General features: G+C 36.1%; 1 protein-coding gene across 2 annotated transcripts in view; it reads right to left on the reverse strand.

The window, feature by feature from the left end:
• Positions 1 to 23,891, reverse strand: part of LOC136040842 (uncharacterized) — a 291,726-nt gene that overhangs the window by 256,181 nt on the left and 11,654 nt on the right. Inside the window, exon 1 of one of the 2 annotated variants that reach the window (XM_065725197.1) lies at positions 20,003 to 20,058. The exons of the other annotated variant lie outside the window; for it this stretch is intronic. Within the exon in view, the coding sequence (XP_065581269.1) occupies positions 20,003 to 20,043 (41 nt within the window). The 5' untranslated portion in view covers positions 20,044 to 20,058. Of the gene's footprint in view, positions 1 to 20,002; positions 20,059 to 23,891 lie in introns of those variants that run through there. 2 annotated transcript variants of the gene reach the window in all.

The following is a 23,891-nucleotide window of genomic DNA, read 5'->3' on the forward strand; positions in this document are numbered from 1 at the left end:
AAAAGATAAAAACTTCAAAAAAAACTAAAAAGAAAAAAGAAAAAACTAAAAAACCTAAAAAAAGGTCAAAACCAATAAAAAAAACTAAAAGGGAAAAAAGGGAAAAAATTAAAAAATTATTTCATCATATACCAATTCAAAAACGAATGTATACCGGGATGACGACCGGGACACAGGGAATATAAATGACACAACTACAACGGGGACGCCGGGGGGCACAGGGGGATATAAATGACGACCGGGACACCGGGACACTAGGAATATAAATGACGCCCGGGACACTCAAAGAGAAATCAGAGACTGGGACACCGGGACACAAATGACGATATAAAAATAAGTTGTCTGTCTGTGGATCTGTGGATCAGGTGACGTCATGTTTCTGTGTCGGCTGACGTCATGAAATTAGTTGTCAGGTGACGTCATGTTTCTGTGTCGGCTGACGTCACGAAATTAGTTGTCGTCATTTTTGCTTTGACGGTGACGTCATTCAAGTTATATAAGACATATGTTCACGTAGAAATCTATTAATGTTTAAGTTTACAATGACTGATGAAGATGCTCAAAGAGTCTATGCCAAAAAACTTGCTGCTGATAGTTCCTCGGCACGCTTTCTTTTCTGACTTTCTCTATCAGCAGCAAGTTTTTTGGCATAGACTCTTTGAGCATCTTCATCAGTCATTGTAAACTTAAACATTAATAGATTTCTACGTGAACATATGTCTTATATAACTTGAATGACGTCACCGTCAAAGCAAAAATGACGGCAACTAATTTCATGACTTAATTTCAGAACTTAATTTCTGTGTTGACTGACGTCATGAAATTAGTTGTCGTCATTTTTGTTATGACGATGCTTAGTATATTGTAAAACACATTAATTTGGTTAATAATATACCATTTAAAACACCAAAATGAACATGCTGGAGTAGTCACTCGGTGAGAGAGGGTGTCAGAACGGAGAATGAAGGTCCCAGGTTCAAATCCTGGTTAGGCTAAAAAAGGTAATCCTGGTTAGGCTAAAAAAGGTAAAAATCTAAAAACTAAAAAAAACTGAAAAAACTAAAAAAGGCAAAAACTACAAAAAAAACTAAAAACTAATAAAAAAATTAAGAATAAAAATAAAAAAAAAATAAAAAAGATAAAAACTAAAAAAAGTAAAAAGAAAAAACGAAAAAAAACTAAAAAAGCTAAAAAAAAAGGTAAAAACCAATAAAAAACTGAAAAGAAAAATCGAATAAAACTAAAAAAAATTTCATCTAAAAAACTAAAAAAAAACTAAAAAAGGTAAAAACTAAAAGAACTAAAAAGAAAAAAAAACTAAAAAAAGGAAAAAAAACTGAAAAATAAAGGAGAAAAAGAAAACTAAAAACATATAAATAAAAATAAAAAAACTAAAAAGATAAAAACTTCAAAAAAAACTAAAAAGAAAAAAGAAAAAAACTAAAAAACCTAAAAAAAAGTCAAAACCAATAAAAAAAACTAAAAGGAAAAAAAGGGAAAAAATTAAAAATTTATTTCATCATATACCAATTCAAAAACGAATGTATACCGGGATGACGACCGGGACACAGGGAATATAAATGACACAACTACAACGGTGACGCCGGGGGGCACAGGGGGATATAAATGACGACCGGGACACCGGAACACAAGGAATATAAATGACGCCCGGGACACTCAAAGAGAAATCAGAGACTGGGACACCGGGACACAAATGACGACCGGGACACAGGGAATATAAATGACTACGGGACACAGGGACATAACTACAAAGGGGACGCCGGGGTGCACAGGGGGATATATAAATGACGATGGCGACTCAGGGAATGGTCGATTAGCAATCACCATCAACAAAGCTCAAGGGCAATCATTAGAATCATGAGGTATAGATCTGAATACGGATTGTTTTCCCATTGACCATTATATGTAGCATGTTCAAGAGTCGGTAAACCTGACAATCTATTTATATGCACAGACAATGGGACAGCAAAGAATGTTGTATATTCGCAAGTTTTACGTAGTTAAAAACATATATATATATATCTATATATATAAAAATAAGTTGTCTGTGGATGGATGGATGGATGTGTCAGGTGACGTCACCTGAAAAAACTGGATCAGGTGACGTCAAAACTGAAAAAACTAAAAAAAGGCAAAAACTACAAAAAAACTAAAAACTAATAAAAAAAATAAAAAAGCTAAAAAACTAAAAAAAACTATAAAGGTAAAAACCAATAAAAAACTAAAAAAAAACTGAAAAAACTAAAAAAAGGCAAAAACTACAAAAAAAACTAAAAACTAATAAAAAAAGTAAAAAAGCTAAAAAACTAAAAAAAACTAAAAAAAGGTAAAAAACTAAAAAAAATAAAAAATAAAAAAAACTAAAAAAAAGGAAAAAACTGAAAAATAAGCTAAAATAAAGGTAAAAACCAATAAAAAACTAAAAAAAAAAGGAAAAAACTAATAAATGACGACACTCAAAGAGAAAAAAAAGGCAAAAACTACAAAAAAAACTAAAAACTAATAAAAAAAATAAAAAAGCTAAAAAACTAAAAAAACTAAAAAAAGGCAAAAACTACAAAAAAAACTAAAAACTAATAAAAAAGCTAAAAAACTAAAAAAACTAAAAAAAAGGCAAAAACTACAAAAAAACTAAAAACTAATAAAAAAAATAAAAAAGCTAAAAAACTAAAAAAAACTAAAAAAAACTAAAAAAAGGTAAAAAACTAAAAAAACTAAAAACTAAAAAAAACTAAAAAAGGTAAAAACTAAAAGAACTAAAAAAGAAAAAAATAAATGACGACACTCAAAGAGAAAGCGACCAGGACAAAAGGAATGTTCGATTAGCAATCAACAAAGCACCGGGACACAGGGAGTATAAATGACGACCCGGGGGAAACAGGGGGATATAAATGACGACCGGGACAAAAAAACTAAAAAGAAAAAAAAACTAAAAACTAATAAAAAAACTAAAAAATCTAAAAATCTAAATAAGCTAAAAAAGAAAAAAAAAGGAAAAAAATAAAGGAGAAAAACAAAACTAAAAAACGAATGTATATACAGACCGGGACACCGGGATACAAATGACGACCGGGACCCGGGACACAGGGAATATAAATGACGACCGGGACACAGGGACACAACTACAACGGGGACACCGGGGGAAACAGGGGGATGTAAATGACGACCGGGACACCGGGACAGGGAATGGTCGATTAGCAATCACCATCAACAAAGCTCAAGGGCAATCATTAGAATCATGAGGTATAGATCTGAATACAGATTGTTTTCCCATGGACCATTATATGTTGCATGTTCAAGAGTCGGTAAACCTGACAATCTATTTATATGCAAAGACAATGGGACAGCAAAGAATGTTGTATATTCGCAAGTTTTACGTAGTTAAAACCATATATATATATCTATCTATATTCACAGGTGGGACATAGGGACACAACTACAATGGCGCGTAACTATTATGGCGCGTAACGACTTACGCGCGCGGGGGGGCTTGGGGGGGGCGCGAAGCGCCCCCACCAACTAGGTGTTGGGGTGGCGCGAAGCGCCACCCCAACAGCTAGTATATATATATATATGTAGATATATATATATATATATATATATATATATATATATATATATATATATATATATATATATATATATATATCTATCTATATTCACAGGTGGGACATAGGGACACAACTACAATGGCGCGTAACTAATATGGCGCGTAACGACTTACGCGCGCGGGGGGCTTGGGGGGGGGGGGCGCGAAGCGCCCCCACCAACTAGGTGTTGGGGTGGCGCGAAGCGCCACCCCAACAGCTAGTATATATATATATATTTGTGTGTCTGTGTGTCGAGTGACGTCATGTCATCAGGTCGTCATTATGACGATGACGTCATTAAAGGTATTTAAGACATTCGTTCACGGAAAAATTTTAATTGTAAAATGACTGAAGAAACTACAATGTCAACAGCTGATGAAGCTGCTCAAAGAGTCTATGCCAAAAAATTCCAATTTTTGGTTACTTAAAAAGGCAACTAGAACTTTTTATTGTTTTGCGAATATTTTTATTAGTAATAAATGCACGCAACTTAAGAATTAACTTACGTATCATGTCGTCATGAAGTTAGTTGTCGTCATGTTTGTTATGACGATGGCGTCATTAAAAGTATTTAAGAAAATCGTTCAAAGACAAATTTTTAATTGTAAGAAGATCGTGGACGGAAAAATATTTAATTGTAAAATGACTGAAGAACCTACAATGGCAACAGCCGAGGAAGCTGCTCAAAAGTCTATGCCAAAAACTTGCAGCTGATAGAGAAAGTAAGAAAAGAAAGCGTGCCGAGGAATCACAAGAACAGCAAGAAAACAGGCTTGCGGCTAAAGAACGCAAAACTGCGAGGTTAGATGAAAATCCACCTGGACAGCGAGAGTCAAAACACATCAAAACTGAAAATGATAGCGATGATGATTGGGTTTGGGATTTTGACTTGGATAAGGTCATCAATGCCTACCAGATTTTAATTAAAAAACAAAGGTTCGGCGAAATGTATTTCAAAAACACTCAAAGAGAAATTACAGACCGGGACACAAATGACGACCGGGACAGAGGGAATATAAATGACGACCGGGACACTCAAAGAGAAATTACAGACTGGGATACCGGGACACAAATGACGACCGGGACACAGGGAATATAAATAACGACCAGGACACAGGTATTTAAGAATATCGTTCAAAGAAAAATTTTTAATTGTAAGAAGATCGTTGAAAGAGAAACTTCTAATTGTAAAATGGCTGAAGAACCTACAATGGCAACACCCGAGGAAGCTGCTCAAAACGAATGTATTCAAGCCGAAGTAGCTGAGTAGGTAAAGCGTTATGTTTCAGGTTCTAGGTCCGAGAGGCTCCAGGTTTGAACCTTGGCTATAGCATTAATACAAAAAAAGAAAAAACTAAAAAAGGTAAAAACTACAAAAAAACTAAAAAGAAAATACTAAAAAAACTAAAAAAGCTAAAAAACAAAAAAAAAGCTAAAAAAAAATAAAAAGGTAAAAACTATAAAAAAAAACTAAAAGAAAAAAAAACTAAAAACTAATAAAAAAAACTAAAAAAACTGAAAACTGAAAAAGAAAAAAAAACTAAAAAAAGGAAAAAAACTGAAATATAAAGGAGAAAAAGTAAACTAAAAGCCGGGACACAGGGAATATAAATGACAACCGGGACACTCAAAGAAAAATTACAGACTGGGACACCGGGACACAAATAACGACCGGGAGATATAAATGACGACCGGGACACTCAAAGATAAATTATAGACCGGGACACCGGGACACAAATAGCGACCGGGACACAGGGAATATAAATGACGAAAGGACGCTCAATGAGGAATTACAGACTGGGACACTGGGACACAAATGACGACCGGGATACTGGGAATATAAATGACGACCGGGACACAGGGAATGTTCGATTAGCAATCCCCATCAACAAAGCTCAAGGGCAATCATTAGAATAATGAGGTATAGATCTGAATACGGACTGTTTTTCCCATGGACAATTTTATGTTGCATGTTCAAGAGTCGGTAAACCTGACGATCAATTTATATGCACAGACAATGGTACATCGAAGAATGTTGTATATTCGCAAGTTTAAAACTTACTGCGTACTGATTTTTGTTTGTGGGAAACAGTTGCTTGCTGATTTTTGTTCCTGAAACTTTTTTGCATGTAGAGTTTTCTCCTCGTGAAACTGATTTTTTTCATGGAGCTTGTTGCATGTTGATTTTCTGTTCATGGAACTTGTTGCCTGATCATTTTTGTCCATGAAAGTCGTTGCATGTTGATTTTCTCTTTGTGAAACTTGTACATTGATTTTTCTCATAACGAAACTTATTTTGTTCATGGAACTTGTTGCGCACTGATTTTTCTTTGTGAGACTTGTTCCATATTGATTTACTTTTCGCAAAACTAGTACATTGATTTTTCTCCTCGTGAAAAAGATGTTGTTCATGGAACTTGTTGCGTGCTGATTCCGTTCTTGGAATTTGTTGCTTTCCGATTTTTGTCCGTGTAACGTGTTGCATGTTCATTTTTCTCTTTGTGAAACTTGTACATTGATTTTTCTCAACGTGAAAACTGTTGTTGTTCATGGAACTTTTTTCTTGCTAATTTTGTTCGTAGAACTTGTTGCGAGCCAAGTTTTGTCCGTGAAACTTGTTATGAGTTGATATTTTTCGTTCGCGAAACTTGTTGCATATTGATTTTTCTCTCCGTGAATTTTGTACATTGATTTTACTCCTCGTGAAACTGAATTTTTTATGGAACCTGTTGCATGTTGATTTTCTGTTGATGGAACTTGTTGCGTGATTATTTTTGTCCATGAAAGTTGTTGCATGTTGTTTTTTCTCTTCGTAAAGCTTGTACATTGATTTTTCTTATCAGTAAACTTGTTTTGTTCATGAAACTTATTACGTGCTGATTTTTGTTCGTGAAACTTGTTCCATATTGATTTTTTCTTCGTGACACTTGTAAATTGATTTCTCTCCTCGTAAAACTGATTTTGCTCAACAAACTTGCTACGTACTGATTTTAGCTGTCACAGATGTTAGCTGTTTGACAGCATGTCGTTAGTGCTGTGATATACCGTGGCGCTGAAAAATTTGGAATTGGTTTGGAATATTTTTTTCGGGGGGTTTCTTTAGCCCCCCTTGCGAGTAAGTCTTCATTTTTTGCCTTTGATAGTAAGGATGTCGACTGAAATCGTTACTGATGAGCTGCTTAGCTTTTCTATCACCCGGATAGACTCTGAGACTCCTAAGGATCTCCTAATTAAGCTTTGTGCAGACATTTACTCGGTGGAGGAAATCAACAGAGCAAAAATAAAAACCTAGTTGCTTACGTTCCCAGTGGAGTGATCCCGTATTCCTTCTGGAAGGAATTTCCAGACTTTTCAAAAACCCGATTGGGCCAATCTACGAAAAGCCCTGTACTTTGTGAATTTTTTTCAATCCTCTTACAAGTTGATAGAAAATTACTTCCGACTTTTGTGGCGCGTAATTTGCTGCGACTCCCATCTTTGTCACTCTCGCATTTTGATCTTGCGAGCATTATGAGCTCACATAATTCTTTGAAATCCGAGTTAGAGCATCTTAAATTGTTTTTTCAGAATATTGCGTCATCGGAAGTGTCAAGCTTAAAACCTGAACTTGATGCGATCAAATCTACACTTCATGCAATTGTTGCTATGCAACAGATGACGCCCACAACTAATTTATCGCAGTCATCTGAGGTTCCCAGCCTGGTGCAACCCAAAGAGGCTGTTTTGACGGATAGTGCTAATGAGTATGCGCCTGTTCCTATCAATAGAGACAGTGGTGGCTCCGTGACTCTTTTTTCTAGGCCAGTGTACCAGTGGTACCAGGAATCAAACTGAAGCTGGAACCTATGCCAGTGCCACAGCAAAACAAAGTTGCTAATTTTGTTTCAAAGAAGCTGAAGTGTCCGGTATCTTGCTCAAAAATTGTGACGACCGGTCTCAACAGTGCTTAGCCCGTTGTGTCAGCTGCACTACATGAGAAAGTGGTTTCACCTGAGTTCTGGCCTTCCGGTATCCTTGTTATGACTTATTATGAACCTAAGCCTAAAGTACAAATTAGCGAGCCCCCGCCTTCTGAAGAAACTACTATTTACCATTGTACTCTACCTTACTATACTAATCCTTCTCATACTAATGGGTTAGGGGTTCTTTATTATACACTGATTTCGAATCTTAATGTTAATGCATGTCATACTCCACCTCTTCGTCCGGGTAATACTAACAGGAAAAGGATGGGGTTGAATGTCATTCCTGGTAGGAATACTCACGTTCGCCCTCATTATGTAGCTGCAACAAATGCCTTGCTTTTGTGGGTTGCTAATGGCAGACCTCTTGGAGGTGGACTCCATTCTGCGAGGAGAATTCTTCACGGTAGGTTTCAGAGTGCCCTTTGGTGGTACAAAAAGAATATGGAAAGTTCGAGGACTTTGGCTCTAACCAGTAGTTTGGGTTCACTTAATCTCCGTGCTTTTTGGAAAAAAGTTGCTAGTTCTAAGAGTGCTGGTCCCCAAAAAATGACGAACAGAGTCGGTTCAGCGACTGGTCCCAAAGACATTGCTGAGTTATGGAGCGGTCATTACAGTGTTGTTTTCTCGTCAGTGGCTTCGGATCCCAAAGCAGCAAGGGCAAGGTTTTTCTTCAAACCTTGGACTGATCCTGTTAAGCAGCTGATAACGGCAGAGTCTGTGGCGCTGTCGTTGTCTGGGCTTTCGGGCAGCAAGTCCGGTGGACTTGACGGAGTGACGGCAAATCACATTAAGTATGGTGGCCAATCCCTGATTTGTTTGTTGACACTGCTCATCAATGGTTTTCTTAACCATTGCTAAGTCCCAGATTCCATTACCGAGGTTTGCCTGGTTCCTATTCCGAAGCCGAATGTCGATGATATGGCATCTTTAAGCAATTACAGACCGATTCCTCTAGCGGTTAACATCACAAAACTTTTTGAAAAATGTCTATACTCTTTGATATCACCACAGATTGATTCATCGCATTATCGATTTGGGTTCAAAGAAGGATCTTCGACGGAGTTCTGTGTGTTCATCCTTAAATCTGTAGCGCAACAATTTTGGCTTTTTTCTAGTCATGTTTTTGCATGCTTCGTTGATGCAAAGGCGGCTTTCGACCGAGTGAACCTTGAGAAGATCCTTGACAAAATAGACACTAAAGGAGTTGACCGTCGTATCATTGGAACTCTTCAATACTGGTTTGAAGTTGAGCGTTACAAAATCAAATGGAGTGGTTATTTCAGTGAGTCTTTCCCTGTTTTGAATGGTGTGCGGCAAGGTGGGGTCCTCTAGCCGTTGCTGCATAATATTTAAGTGGATGATCTTAACCTGCGTTTGGCACAAACTGGGGTTGGCTGTTTTATTCGTGGTGTTTGCTTCAATAACTTGAGTTATGCCGATGTCCTGGTTATTTTAGCTCCTACAGCTACTGCACTGAACCATTTACTTTGAATATGTGATGAGTTTACGTCAGCCACTGATATCGTGTTCAACACAGCTAAGACCCAGTGTATGGCGTTTATTCCCTGAGGAACTCCTTTGAAACATATCCCTATGGCTTGGCTTTCTGGAGTGTCATTATGTTTTGATGGAAAATATCTTGGATTCACGGTGGCTCCAACTCTGAGTGATGAGCTTCATGTTAAGGCACTCTCATGTTCGCTGTGCTTCAGGGCTAACTTACTCATTCGTAAGTTCGGGAGTTGCAACCCTTCTGTAAGATGCTTTCTTTTCAGAGCTTACTGCACTCCATTGTACGGTCTAGCTTTTGTACAATCTCTATCTGTTAGGTGTGAGTATTCTCTTCGGGTTCTTTATATCAGGTTCATATTCGGTTTTATATTTCCTGAGCTGCATAGAAAATCTTCTCTTTCTATCCAGACAAGGATACTTGCTTCGGATAATCCCCTCATTTTGGTGCTTTCTGAACCGCTTTTTCGCCACTCTCTGCCGCTTTGGCTGACTTGGTCAAGTGTGACTTACGCACAACAATTTTGACATGTTTAAATGTACGATTGTTATTTGAATGAACTGTTTTTTTGTTACTGATTTCTTTTTGTGTGTTATTGATATATCTGTTTTTGTTCTATTTTTTTTTCTTTTCTTTTGTAAGTGGCCCTAGTTGGTCTTAAGTTTAATAAATAAAATTTTTGTTCGTGAAACTTGTTGTAGCTAATTTTTCTTTTCGTGGAAGCTGCATATTGATTTTTTTTTCCTCGTGAAACTGATTTGGTTCATGAAAGTTGTTGCATGCTGATTTTTGTTCATGGGACTTGCTGCGTGTTATTTTTTTCTTTGTGAAACTTTTGCATTGAGTTTTCTCCTCGTGAACCTATTTTGTTCATGGAATTTGTTGCATGTTGATTTTTATTCTTTGAACTTGTTTCTAGGCTGATTTTTGTTCGTAAAACTTGTTGCATATTGATTTTTCTCTTCGTAAAACTCGTACATTGATCTTTCTTCTCGTAAAACTGATTTTTTTTTTTTTTCATAGAACTTGTAACAGGTTAGGCTATGTTTGGGGGACTGTAACAATCGTGGTGGAGCCTACACCTAACCTGCACATGGTAGGTTAGGTTAAGCTAGCTTGGATGACTAGCCATCTAACGTAACTCAGCATACAATGAGCATGCAACAAGTTTCATGAGCAAAAATCAGTTTCAAGAGGAGAAAAGTACATGTAAAAGTTTCACGATGAGAAGAATCAACGCGCAACGCGTTTCACGAAAAAAATCAGCACGCAGAAAGTTCCACAAACGAAAACTCGCACGTAACAAGTTTCATGAACAAAATCAGTTTCACGAGATGAAAAATCAATGTACAGCTTTCACGGAAAGAAAAATCAACATGCGACAAATTTCACTGAAAAAAGATCAGCACGCAGCATCTTCCATGAAAAAAAAATGGCAGACAGCAAGTTTCAGGAACAACATCAGTTTCACTAGGAGAAAAATCAATGTACGGGTTTCACGAAGATAAAAATCAACAAGTTTCATTAACAAAAATCAGCATGCAGCAAGTTCCACGAACAAAAATAAGTACATGATATGTTCAATGAACAGAATCATTTTCACGAGGACAAAAATAAATGTAGAGGTTTCACGAAGAGAAAAAGCAGCATGCAAAAAGTCTCACGAACAAAAAAAAGCACGCAGTAAGTTTCACGAACAAAAAACAGCAAGTGAAAAGTTTCCTTTGAACAAAATCAGTTTCACGATGACTAAAATCAATTTTCAAGTTTATTCAGGAGAAAAATCTCTAGAGAAATGTCAAAAAGAAAAATCATCATACAAAAATTTCACGAACAAAAAAAATCAGCAAGGAAAAAGTTACAAGAACAACAATCAGAACACAACAAGTTCCAAGAACAAAATTAGTTTCACAACGAGAAAATATCAATTTAAAAGTTAAAAGAAGAGAAAAATCAACATGCAACAAGTTTGATGAACAAAAATAAGCCAACAAGTTCCACGGACAACAATCAGCACGCAACAAGTTCCAAGAACAAAATCAGTTTCACGAGAAGAAAAATCAATGTACACGTTTCATGAAGCGAAAAATCAAGAAGCCACTGGTTTCGAAAACAAAAATCAGCACACAACAACTTCCATGAACAAAATCGGTTTTGCGAGGAGAAAAATCAATGTACACGTTTCACGAAGAGAAAAATCAACATGCAAGAAGTTTAACGAACAAAAATTAGCACGATCACGTTTCATGAACAAAATCAACACATAAAAAGTTCCATGAACAAAATCAGTTTCATGAGGAGACAAAAACAATGTACAAGTCTCATGACGAGACAAATCAACATGCAACAAGTTTCACGAATAAAAATCAGCACGCAACAGGTTCCACGAAAAAAATCAGCATACAACAAGTTGCATGAATAAAATCAGTTTCACAAGGAAAAAAACCAATTTATATGTTTAAGGAAGAGAAAAATCAACATACAAAAAGTTTCATCAACAAGAATAAGTGCACAGCAAGTCCCTTGAACAATTAAAAATCAACACACAACGAATTCCATGAACATAGTCAGTTTCACGAGGAGAAAAATCAATGTACAAATTTCACGAAGAGAGGAATCACCGTGCAACAAGTTTCACGAGCGAAAATGAGGACGCAGCAAGTTCCAGGATCAAAAATCAGCATGGAACAAGTTCCAAAGACAAAATCATTTTAATTAGGAGAAAAATTAACGCCTAAGTTTCACGAAGAAAAAAAAATCAACATGCAATAAGTTTCATGAAGAAAAATCAGCATGCTACAAGTTTCACGAACCAAAATCAGCAAGCAAAAAGTTTCAGGAACAAATATGAGCATGCAACAAGTTCCATGAACAAAATCAGTTTCACGAGGGGGGAAATCCACGTACAAGTTTTACGAAGAGAAAAACCCATATGCAACAAGTTTCACAACAAAAATCAGCACGCAACAAGTTCTACGAGCAAACTCAGTTTCATTATGAGAAAAATCAGTGTGCGAGACGTTTCACGAACCAAAAAAAAAATTAGCACACAAGAACACAATTGATAGTAACGGAAGGTTGTTGAGATGAACCGTAGACGAGAAGCTCAGTTTCAAAGGAGGCGACTTGAAGCCCAATCTCATTGAAACCAGAGCAAACTGTATGAACTGTATTTTGGAGAACCTGAAGATCATCTGATATTAGAAAATATTATGTACGTAACGTATGTGGCTGACATCAATATGGGGCTCCACTGGAAAACGAAGAATATTTTTAGTAACGGTTGTAATGACATTATTGAAAAAAGCTGGACTAAGTATAGAGCCTTGTTTCTCACATTTCTGAACAGTGACGGATTTGCTAAGCTGGCTACCTAGCTACACCCGTATGGACACATTACCATACCAATTCCATAATAGACGGCAGAAAAAATGGTTTATTCCACTTCTTAATAGAGAAAAAATGACATGGGAACGGATAATGGAATCGAATGCCTTTGAAATGTCGATTGCACGCACATACCGGGTTTTTTTTCAGCATCCTGTAGCGGTCTAAAACAGCCAAAAAAGTTGAATATGCGTTTTGCTCACCCATGCTTTCGCGAAATTCAAACTGGTTGTCCATATGGTCGCGCCTTTCCTTTATTTTTTGTAGATCAAATCTTTAGAAAGCTTACCAATTGTGGAGCAAATTGTAATTGGTCTGTACGATTGACAAACCTTCGGGTTTTTGCCCTTCTTTAAGGCACAGGCAACAAGACCTTCCGAAAGAGCCGTTGGAAAACATTCCTGAGAAATAAAAGCCGAAAATAATAGTGACTAATACTGTATAAGAAATTGGGTAGCGTATAGGAGGAGTTCAGTTTACACCCCATCGTATCCTGGGGCTTCATCAGGTTTCATTAGACGAGTTTGGGTCTGGACAGATGAAGGTGTAACAATGAGAAAGTTCCCCCGATGGTCAGGTTTTGACATATGGTGGAGGAGGGCATGTTTAGAGATAGCTTCAAGCAGAAGAAGGTCATCGGGAAAAAATGAAGAAAAATGTCTTTTCCAAGAAGCGACATCAATAGAATTAGATTGCAAGGAAAACCAAGAGAATAAGTTGTTAAATTTTTGACATTTTGTCAATTAGATTTGGTAATGAAATTGTTAATGAAATTTGACATTTTTATGGCACTTTGTATTAACCAAGTGACATATAGCAATCGCAGATTCTGTCGGTCTGTCTGTCGGTCCTGGTTTTGCTACTTTAGGCACTTCCAGGTAAGCTAGGACGATGTCCCGATTTGACACTCTGGGGGGGAGTGAGGGGCCGGTTAATTCAGAAAAAATGAAGTATTTTTTAACTTACGAACGGTTGATCAGATCTTAATGAAGTTTGATGTTTCGAAGGATATCGTGTCTCAGAGCTGTTATTTTAAATCCTGACCGGATCTGGTAACACTGGGGGGGGATGGGGAAACCTAAAATCTTGGAAAACACTTAGAGTGGAGGGATCGGGATGAAACTTGGTGGGAAAAAAAGCACAAGTCCTTGATACATGATTGACATAACCGGAACGGATCCGCTCTTTTTGGGGTAGTTGGGGGGGGGGCGTTAATTCTGAAAAATTAGAAAAAATGAGGTATTTTTAACTTACGAACGGGTGATCGGATCTTAATGAAATTTGATATTTAGAAGGATATCGTGTCTCAAAGCTCTAATTTCATATCCAGACCGGATCTGGTGAGATTGGGGGGAGTTTGGGGGGACCTAAAATCATGGAAAACGCTTAGATTGGAGGGGTATGGATGAAACTTGGTGGGAAAAATAAGCAGAAGTATTACATACGTGATTGACATTATTGGAATGGATCCGCTCTCGGGGGGGGGGGGGTTAATTCTGAAAAATCAGAAAAAATGACGTATTTTTAACTTACGAAGCAGTGATCGGATCTTCATGAAACTTCATATTTAGAACGACCTCGTAACTCAGACCTCTTATTTTAAATATCAACCGCATCCAGCGTCATTGGGGGGGGGCAGTTGGGGGGACCGGAAATCTTAGAAAATACTTGAAGCGGAGAAATCAGGATGAAACTGGATGAAAAGAATAAAGACCTGTCTATGATACGTGACTGACATAACCGGACCGGATCTACTCTCTTTGGTGGAGCTGGGGAGGGGGGGTAATTCGGAAAAATGAGGTATTTGTAACTGACGAACGGGAGACCAGATCTTAATGAAATTTGATATTTAGAAGGATCTTGTGATTTAAAGCTCTAATTTTAAATTTCGACCAGATCCTGTGACATTGAGGGGAGTTGGAGGGGGAAACTGGAATTCTTGGAAAACGTGAAAATTGGGGTATTTTTATATTACGAATAGGTGATCGGATCTTAATGAAACTTGATATATATAGAAGGATCTTATGTCTCAGGTGCTCCATTTTCGACTCGAATTGGATCCGGGGACATAGGGGGTTGGAGGAGGGAAACAGAAATCTTGGAAAACACTTAGAGTGGAGAGATCGGGATAAAACTTGATGGGAAGAATAAGCGCAAGTTCTAGATACGTGGTTGACATAATTGGAACGGATCCATTCTCTTTGGAGGAGCTGGGGGGTGTTAATTTGGAAAAATTACAAACTAATTTTATTTAGTTTCTAATTTTAACATTTAACTTAAGAACGGGTGACCGGATCTTAATGAAATTTGATATTTAGAAGGATCTCATGTCTCAAAGCTATAATTTCAAATCCCAACCAGATCTGTTGACATTGGGGGGAGTTGGAGGGGGAAATCCGATGGAAAACGCTTGGAGTGGAGGAATCGGGATTAAGCTTGGTGAATAGAATAAGCAAATGTCCTTGATACGTGATTGACATAACCGTACTGGATTCGCTCTCTTTGGGGGAGTTGGGGGGAGGGGTTCAGTGATTTGGCGAGTTTGTTGCTTCTGGACGTTCTAAGACGATGAAAATTGGTAGGCGTGTCAGGGAGCTGCAAAAATTGAATTGATAAAGTCGTTTTCCCAGATTCGACCATCTGGGAGGGGGCTAAAGGGAGAGGAAAATTAGAAAAAATGAGGTATTCATAACTTACGAGTGGGTGATCGGATCTTAATGAATTTTGATATTTAGAAGGACATCGCGACTCAGAGCTCTTATTTTAAATCCTAACCGGCATTAAGCCTATGATCTTCCTTTTAAATAAATCTACTGATTCTTCGAATTTTGTTAGAGCTCATACCATATGAGCTCTTGGCTCTTAGCTCTTCTTGCCTCGTCACAAGTGCCATATGAGCTCTTAGCTCTTGTTAGAGTTAGGAGTTTAGAAACTGGGGTCTTTGGGCATTCAGAACTTAATGGTAAAATTATCCTCGAGATTGGAAAGGATTTCTTCAAGGTCGGATGTTTTTCCTTCTTCTGAAATTATGAAAATTTAGTAATGCCAATAACTTTTGGTGGGTAGTCTTAATCTTTAAAGATTTGTAGAATTAGTATAAAATTTGGACTATTTTGATGTATGTATTGTTTCCTACGTTAGAAAATTTCGTCTGTTTAGAAACTTTTTATTACCATTGGTAAAGTCGGTTTTGGTTTTTGGTGGCACTACGAACTGTGGATGTTTTCTTTTTCAGTCTGCAATGATTTTCATTTTTTTTTTTTTTATCAAGGGATATATGGTCTTGGGGAACATTGAAATGAAACACCCAAATTTCAAACATACCGTGTTACTTTTGCATATTGAGAATTGCACATAGCACAACAGCCGGTATAGAAAAATTAATCAAGTAAGAAGTTGTTAAACTATTACATAATTTCATTCAGTTTGTCTAAAAATAAAGTAATAGCCCCAGGGTCTGCGGGATTAAATAAGAAGAAATCAGTGGTGAATTTAGGTGGGGAGTGCTTGCTCCCCCCATCATTCGCTTTTAGGTTTATTAGTCAATCATAATGATAAACTTTTGCGATCGTGCAGCTGGGAGGAGCAATCCCCCTCCTCAGGGAAATAAAAAAACTAAAGACAGACTGACTGGACACGCCATTATATATGTTCACCGAAATACTGAGGTAGACCTCGACCGTGTAATAAATAAATGGGTTGGGAATAGAAAGCGAAAAATAGACTTTGTCTTATAAAATTGTGAATTCTGTAGTTTAAGCAAATTATATCGGAATTTGAATATTGGAATGGTAGCCTACATATGTATTATGCCGCCAGCACTCAGGTTTATGCCGCGTAAAACTCGAAGAAAAACCGGCTTATCTGTTCAAACAGTTCGTGGTAACGAACTGTAGTAAGGAGCGACCCGGCTCGATAGTAACCAAAAGTCTAAAAAAAGGAATTTTGGTACCAATAGCTACATCAAAAGAATCGCATTTTAATGCTGATTTTAAATATATAAGTTTCATGAAGTTTAGTCTTACCCGTCAAAAGTTACGAGCCTGAGAAAATTTGCGCTATTTTAGAAAATAGGGGGAAACATTAAAATAGGAAGTAAATATAAATAAAATAGTTAGGAAAATAGGAAGTAAGGAGTGACATTAAAACTTAAAACGAACAGAAATTACTCCGTATATTAAAGGAGCTTTTCCTTCTCAACGCCCCACTCTTTACGCTAAAGTTTTTTTTACTGTTTTAAAGTATCGAGTTAAGAGAAAGAGTCAAACTTTAGTGTAAAGAGTGGGGCGTTGAGAAGAGAAAGTCCCTTTCATATACGGAGTAATTTCTGTTCGTTTTAAGTTTTAATGTCGCTCCTTACTTTCATTTAAAAAACTTGTTTTTTTTTATTTAATCTTATTAAGAAGCAATTAGCTTACGCTCAGTGGCCAACAAGTGGTGGGTGACAGAACACATTGTAATTATATTTTTTGGGTTATAAATTTGCATATTAAGGGAGGTGGGGTTAGGTTAGGTTGCCCTCCCCTGATGTGCAGATATATAGTTCAAATATGTTTCAGAAGTATTATATTTTCATCATATTTTTCACTAGGATTAACCTAACTTCACTTCTTGGGAGTTGGCGATATAATAGGCCTACATAAGTATCAGTGGAAAGATTCGATAAATTGTTATGAAAAGTGAAATTTTGATTAGTAAATTCCTGACTTATCGTCACAGTTGACACTGTTGATTAAAATACTATTTTTTTAAATAAATAGTGACTAGCTTTTGTTCTATTTTGTTGCTTCATCTTAATCCTCATTTCCTACCCTCCATTACCATCATAATTACTAAGCGATGCCATATAGCTAGGCGACATGATAAATGATTTGACCTATACAAATAGTAACAAAGAATGCATGATTCCAAAAGATGGTTCAAGACCAATTTTGGTTTTGACAATGCAAAGGTAAACTCACTCGCTATAGTGGCCACAAGTGCAAAGACAAAAAATTTGCTGAAAATATTAAACATCATATTTGTTTGTAGAGGGTGAAGAGCTTTTTATTTTTTTTTTGAAAGGGTGATTTTTATAGCTTACTATTTTCTTGGTATCAATATTTTTACATCAATTCAATTTCAACAGATTTATAACAACTTTAAACCTCACCATATTTTAATTTAAATTTACAACCATTTTCACTGCCTACCTACGACATATAATTGTTGATGTTCCCTTTAAATTGCTGGTATTTCTTTGTTTGCAACTGTATTTGAGCAGCCTATTATGCACCTCCCCCCCCCACTAAAAAAAATAAATCTTGGATCTGCCCCTGGGGAAATTGGTCACTACCCCTTCGAAAGCCCTACCCCCTCTGAACCCTTGTCAGCAACTCAGAATCCGTTTGATCATGCAGCTCATAAAGCAGCGTGACCTAGATTAAATTTATCGAATTTTTCATAAATAAGATATAGTTTGATGTTGTTGTTTTTTTTTTCAGAGGAGCTCTTTCGTTTTTCTTGGTGAAGGCATGAACGAAGCCCAAGGAATCTCTCTACATTAATAGAGAAGACCACAAAATAAGTGTCCCTTTTTTAAGGAAACAACAACATCAACAACTTCTCAGTTTGACGCATATTTAATGAAGTTTTGCTTCATAAGAAGAGACTTACGGCATTCGCACTGATGAGTAGCCAAAAGCAGGATAAGCTGGGCCTATATTACCCTTTTGAAGAGAGTAAGAGATCAAAGGAACAAACTTCCATAGCCTTCAACAACATATACCCTTTTTTCAAACTTGGCTTACCCCATTGGAAGTACTTTTGTAGACTAGGCCCGCCCTTCACAGAAAATTTCTGCAAATACAAAGTTCCGACTTACCCCCTTGGAAATATCTTTGTAGACTGGCCCCATCCTTCAAGGAAAATTATGTGAAAGCAAGGTTCCGGTTCTGTCCCAAATGCTATTCCCGATTGATTACATACTTATAGCAAGGGCTACTACCTTCTAATTAACTCTTATTACTTCGTTTTCTTACTTGCTGGTTCGTCTGTCTGTTGCACATGTTTACGAGCAACTTTTCGATCACTTCCGAACATTCAGTTACTTCAAAATTTTATCTGTATATGCACTTTCAGTGACAGTACAAGAACCAAGTAAAAAAATTTACTCATCTTGTAAGTTTTTGACAAAACTGAGTTTTTTACTCATTTTTCATTATTTTAAATTGCTCTAATCATTTGGTTTTGATCCTGCTAATCATCTCGGGCCCTCCAGCTGATGTTTCACGTCTATTATCTCTGCTTTGATCCGTTCTTACTCGGATAACGCATCCTCAGATACGGCTGGATAACTAATTCTTTGGCTGGTGAAGGGAGGGACTAAAGCCGTCTGTAAGACATGGCTTGGGCTGGTTGACCTTTGTCCAGAAAACTTAAAAATACATTGAGCTATTTTTTAAGTGCTGTCAGTGAAATATTATGATCTTATCAAATACAGAGTAGGATAAGAGCCACGGATAAGTAGGATAAGAGCCACAGCTGACCAAAAAAAGATTGAAGGTAGGTGCTCACTCTTTTAAAGCAAGAATTTAAAGTTACGCTAATTTTGTCCAAGATAATTCTCAGCTATGGAAATGAGGGTGATTGAAGACTATAAATTCAAATATCTGTCTCTAAAGTCGGTCATGGCAGCCTTCTTCCTAGGGCGTCTGGTCTAACGTTTGTGGAAAGAATCTAATATTCTGCACGGTGAGATAAGATATAAGAATCAAATGATGGGATCTTGTACGGCGCCGATTTTACGACATCTATGACTCGACGCAAAGTCGCCTTATAAAACTCATGGAGTTCCTAGTCTTTCATTTTTGAATATTTTAAGCAATAAAAGCACAGTAAATAGCTGTCTTACCTGATATTTAATGTTTTGATGGAATTTATGTCCTCTTGATTGAAAAACACCGAATCATGGTTTAATTTTGAAACATGTATAAAAAAAAAAGCCGCGTGTCTGCCATTGGTCCTAGCCTGAGGGGCTTGTCTAGCTTAGGCTCAAACGAAAAATTTTGTTAAAAAGTTGAAATCAATGGAAGAAGATGCAAAAATAGATAGATAAAGCAAAATGCAACACAAAGAAAATAAAAACCAATTTGGAAAAACCATTTTGCAAAATGAATTTAGAAAAAAAAATTGTAAAAAGAAGTTATTTAAAGGAAAGTAAATAAAAAATCTAAAGTCCAACTGTCCAGTCATTAAAAACAAAGAAATGAATCTGAAAATGACAAACGGGTCTTTGGCCCGTTTAAAGGAAACGAAGAGAAAGAAATAAGACTAATATCTCACTCGTATAATATATTTGAGCTATTAAAAAATGTATTTTAGTTAGTCTGTTTCAGTTTTATGTGCATTTTTGTTTATAATATTAACTTTTGATTAAATTTTTTTTTACACCAAAATAATCTATTTTTTTTTTTGTGCCGATTTCAAATATATAAGTTTCATCAAGTTTAGGTTTACTCATCAAAAGTTACGAGCCTTAGAATACTTACCTTATTTTCGAAAAAACGGGGAAACACCGCTTAAAAGTCATAGAATCACACCATCAGATTCAGCGCATCAGAGAATCCTACTATTTATGTTTCAAGCTCCTATCTGCAAAATTGTGAAATTTTGTATTTTTTGCTAGAAGAAATATCATGGATGCATCTTTATTTATTTTTTTCCAGGGGATGATCGTGTTGACCCAGTGGTCCTAGAATATCGCGAGAGGGCTCATTCGAACGGAGATTAAAACTTCTAGTTAACTTTTTAAGTGATCAAAAAGATTGGCGGGCAACTAGGCCCATCCCAAGCTCATTTTTTTCAAAATCATCCGATCATTATGTTGAGATAGCCATTTTGTTCAACATAGTCAAAAAATCTAATAGCTTTATCATTGAGGGTGATTTGCTCCCCCACAGTCCTCGGGGGAAGGGCTGCAATTTTGAACTCTGGCCATTATTTACATATAGTATTGGTTACTGGGATGTATACGGACGTTTTCAGGGGGGATTTTTTCTGGTGTGGGGGTTGGGGGACAAGGTAACGTGGGAGAATTTTTCCATGGAAAAATTTTTCAAGGGGGGATTTTGAATTAAAATCAAGTAGTTGGGGGCATCAATCCATGGCTAATTGCAGAAAAAGCCAAGACAAATAGTCCGAATGAGTCAGAGGCAAATGTGGCATAAGCCCTTTTTAGGATTGTATAAAAATGATTTCATTTCACTTGTTGATTCCATCATCCAGCATTATTTAAAAAACGATCAGAAAAAAATTCAAGTGGAAGTAAGGAGCAACATTAAAATTTAAAACAAACAGAAACTATTACATATATGCTCTTTTTGCTAAAGTTTTTTTTAGTAATTTCATAAGATCTTCTTATTCTTATTAAACTTTTATCTATTCAGGGGGTCATTCTTAAAGAATTGGAACAATATTTGAACTTTAGCATAAAGAGCAAAGTATTAACGAGGGGGCGAACCCCATTATATATGTAATAAAAATATGCGAATATAGCAGCTCTTTGCATAAGTTAGTTTCCAAGTTATGTTTATTTAATCCATCCTCGAATGCTAGAACAGAAGAAAATAATATCCCACGTTGAATATAAAATTCAATTCTTGCACCATTAGAATTCATTCACAGGTAGTCATTACCAAGTGACCGTCATCGATTCTCAGTTCAGCAGGTGTTAAGTAATAAATAACTTAAATCAATGTTCTTACTACAAAAGCAATGTTTGGGGCGCAAATTTATAGCATCATGAAACCGAGTATTGTCTGTCTTTCAAACATGCGCTTGGCGCCTGCCGTCCTATCTATGTATCTTGATCGGATCGTCTCGCGACAAAGCTAAAAATTTCAAATTCCTTTAGGTTCTTACATTAATTAAATATAAGTATTTATATTTGGTTCCCTGATTAATCACATACTTTCGCTAATTCTGGGTAGAAAATGTTAGGAGAAAGGGTTGTTTTTCTAACTCATACTTTACGTTATTATAAAAAGGTGTTTAAGCTCACTCGCAGCCAAGGCCATCGCCAGAATGTACATGATAAAAAAAACCCATTATATGACGCGACAAAAGCGCATATCAACAAGTTTTAATTTGATTTTTAAAAAATCTTTCACCCTCACCCTCCCCCCAAAAAACAAACAATCATAATCCTGAATACGCCCACAGTATATGTGGGCGAACTAGCCATACTTTTTAATCTGTTTTTATTGTCTATTAAATGGATCCCCATTTTAACGTTTATACAATAAACCAATAAAAAACTATGTCAAATAAAAACGAACAGGAAATTGCCAATTTTTTTCCACAAAAGTTTTTCAAAGAAAAGTAAAGAGATACATAAAGCCTAAGACGAGCAGAAATAAAGTCAAATTCTAATTCGTGCGTAAAACGAACATAAATATCATCAAAAAATGAAACTCAAAACGAACAGAAATTGCAATAAATAATCAAGTCAAACTTAGGAAAAACCGAAAATATCACAAGCAGTAGTAGGGCTAACGTCCCCTATGCCTTCTATAGACCAGAACGTCATTTGCGCTTTATTAAGAACAAAATTCATTTTAAATGTTGTCTCTCTTATAACGTTGATAAATTTAAAACTGCTGAGACTTTCAGGAATAAGTATCAATATATATTAAAATGTCAATCCATTTCATAGGTTCTTTTCAGCAATCTTGGGTAGGCTATTATGACGATTTCCTTTCTTTCTTTTTCTTTCGTTGTTGATATTACGACAATTAAAACACTCAGCTCGAAACAAAAATTGCTTTCACTAAATCACAAATGGCGTTCTGGTCTCTAGTATCGGAACTTTACAAGATCGAAACTTTAGTATCGAAACTTTACAAGTGTATCGAAACTTTAGTATCGAAACTTTACAAGTCTAGTATCGAAACTTTACAAGATCGAAACTACTAGTATCGAAACTTTAAGTATCGAAACTTTACAAGATCAGTGCGGCTACGAAAAAATCATGATTGAGTACTTAGAACTTTACAAGATCGAAACTTTAGTATCGAAACTTTACAAGTGTATCGAAACTTTAGTATCGAAACTTTACAAGTCTAGTATCGAAACTTTACAAGATCGAAACTACTAGTATCGAAACTTTAAGTATCGAAACTTTACAAGATCAGTGCGGCTACGAAAAAATCATGATTGAGTACTTAGAACTTTACAAGATCGAAACTTTAGTATCGAAACTTTACAAGTGTATCGAAACTTTAGTATCGAAACTTTACAAGTCTAGTATCGAAACTTTACAAGATCGAAACTACTAGTATCGAAACTTTAAGTATTGAAACTTTACAAGATCAGTGCGGCTACGAAAAAATCATGATTGAATACTTAGAACTTTACAAGATCGAAACTTTAGTATCGAAACTTTACAAGTGTATCGAAACTTTAGTATCGAAACTTTACAAGTCTAGTATCGAAACTTTACAAGATCGAAACTACTAGTATCGAAACTTTAAGTATTGAAACTTTACAAGATCAGTGCGGCTACGAAAAAATCATGATTGAATACTTAGAACTTTACAAGATCGAAACTTTAGTATCGAAACTTTACAAGTGTATCGAAACTTTAGTATCGAAACTTTACAAGTCTAGTATCGAAACTTTACAAGATCGAAACTACTAGTATCGAAACTTTACAAGATCAGGGCGGCTACGGAAAAATCATGATTGAATACTTAGAAAAAATGCATGTAATAATAACCTACGGTTGGATGCAAAAACGGAAAAAACATAATACTGTTTATAACATGAAAACCACAAAAATATTTGGATGTAATTCTGCGCCACATCCATTATCAACTACTGTCACAGTTTTCTACCGAACAATTCATTACATAACATAACATATACATAACATAACATATAACATTACATTACATAACATAACATAACATACATAACAATTCAATAGAGAAAATCCTTGTATTAGAGAGTGATCAGAACCAATAATTTCTGGATATTTCGTTCTAAGCCCATTTCTGGTCCCATATTGGTCTAGACCTATTTCCGACTACACCTTTGGGTTTAGACCCATTTTGCCAGTATGTATCCACTCTAAACAGGTTTTATTTCTCTCCGAAAGTAAGAAATTCCAGACGTATTTCCCTTCAGCAGCTAGAAACTTCCCAGGAGTTCAGCTAAAAGAGAGGGGTAAAATTACAGCTTAGCGGCTCTTCAAAAAAAATTAATTAGGACACAAAAAGAGTAGTATGATGAGAGTCTTTGTTTTATGCTCTTTATAAATGTCATGGTCATTTTTCTGAAAATCCACCCCCCCCCCTGATGGTCCTAGATATAGCCTTAAAAATATATTATTACATTGTTTTGCATCTAGTGATATATCATATCTTCTGTGTTAACCAG

This window comes from Artemia franciscana, chromosome 21 (assembly GCF_032884065.1).
Source record: "Artemia franciscana chromosome 21, ASM3288406v1, whole genome shotgun sequence".
Taxonomy (NCBI): domain Eukaryota; kingdom Metazoa; phylum Arthropoda; class Branchiopoda; order Anostraca; family Artemiidae; genus Artemia; species Artemia franciscana.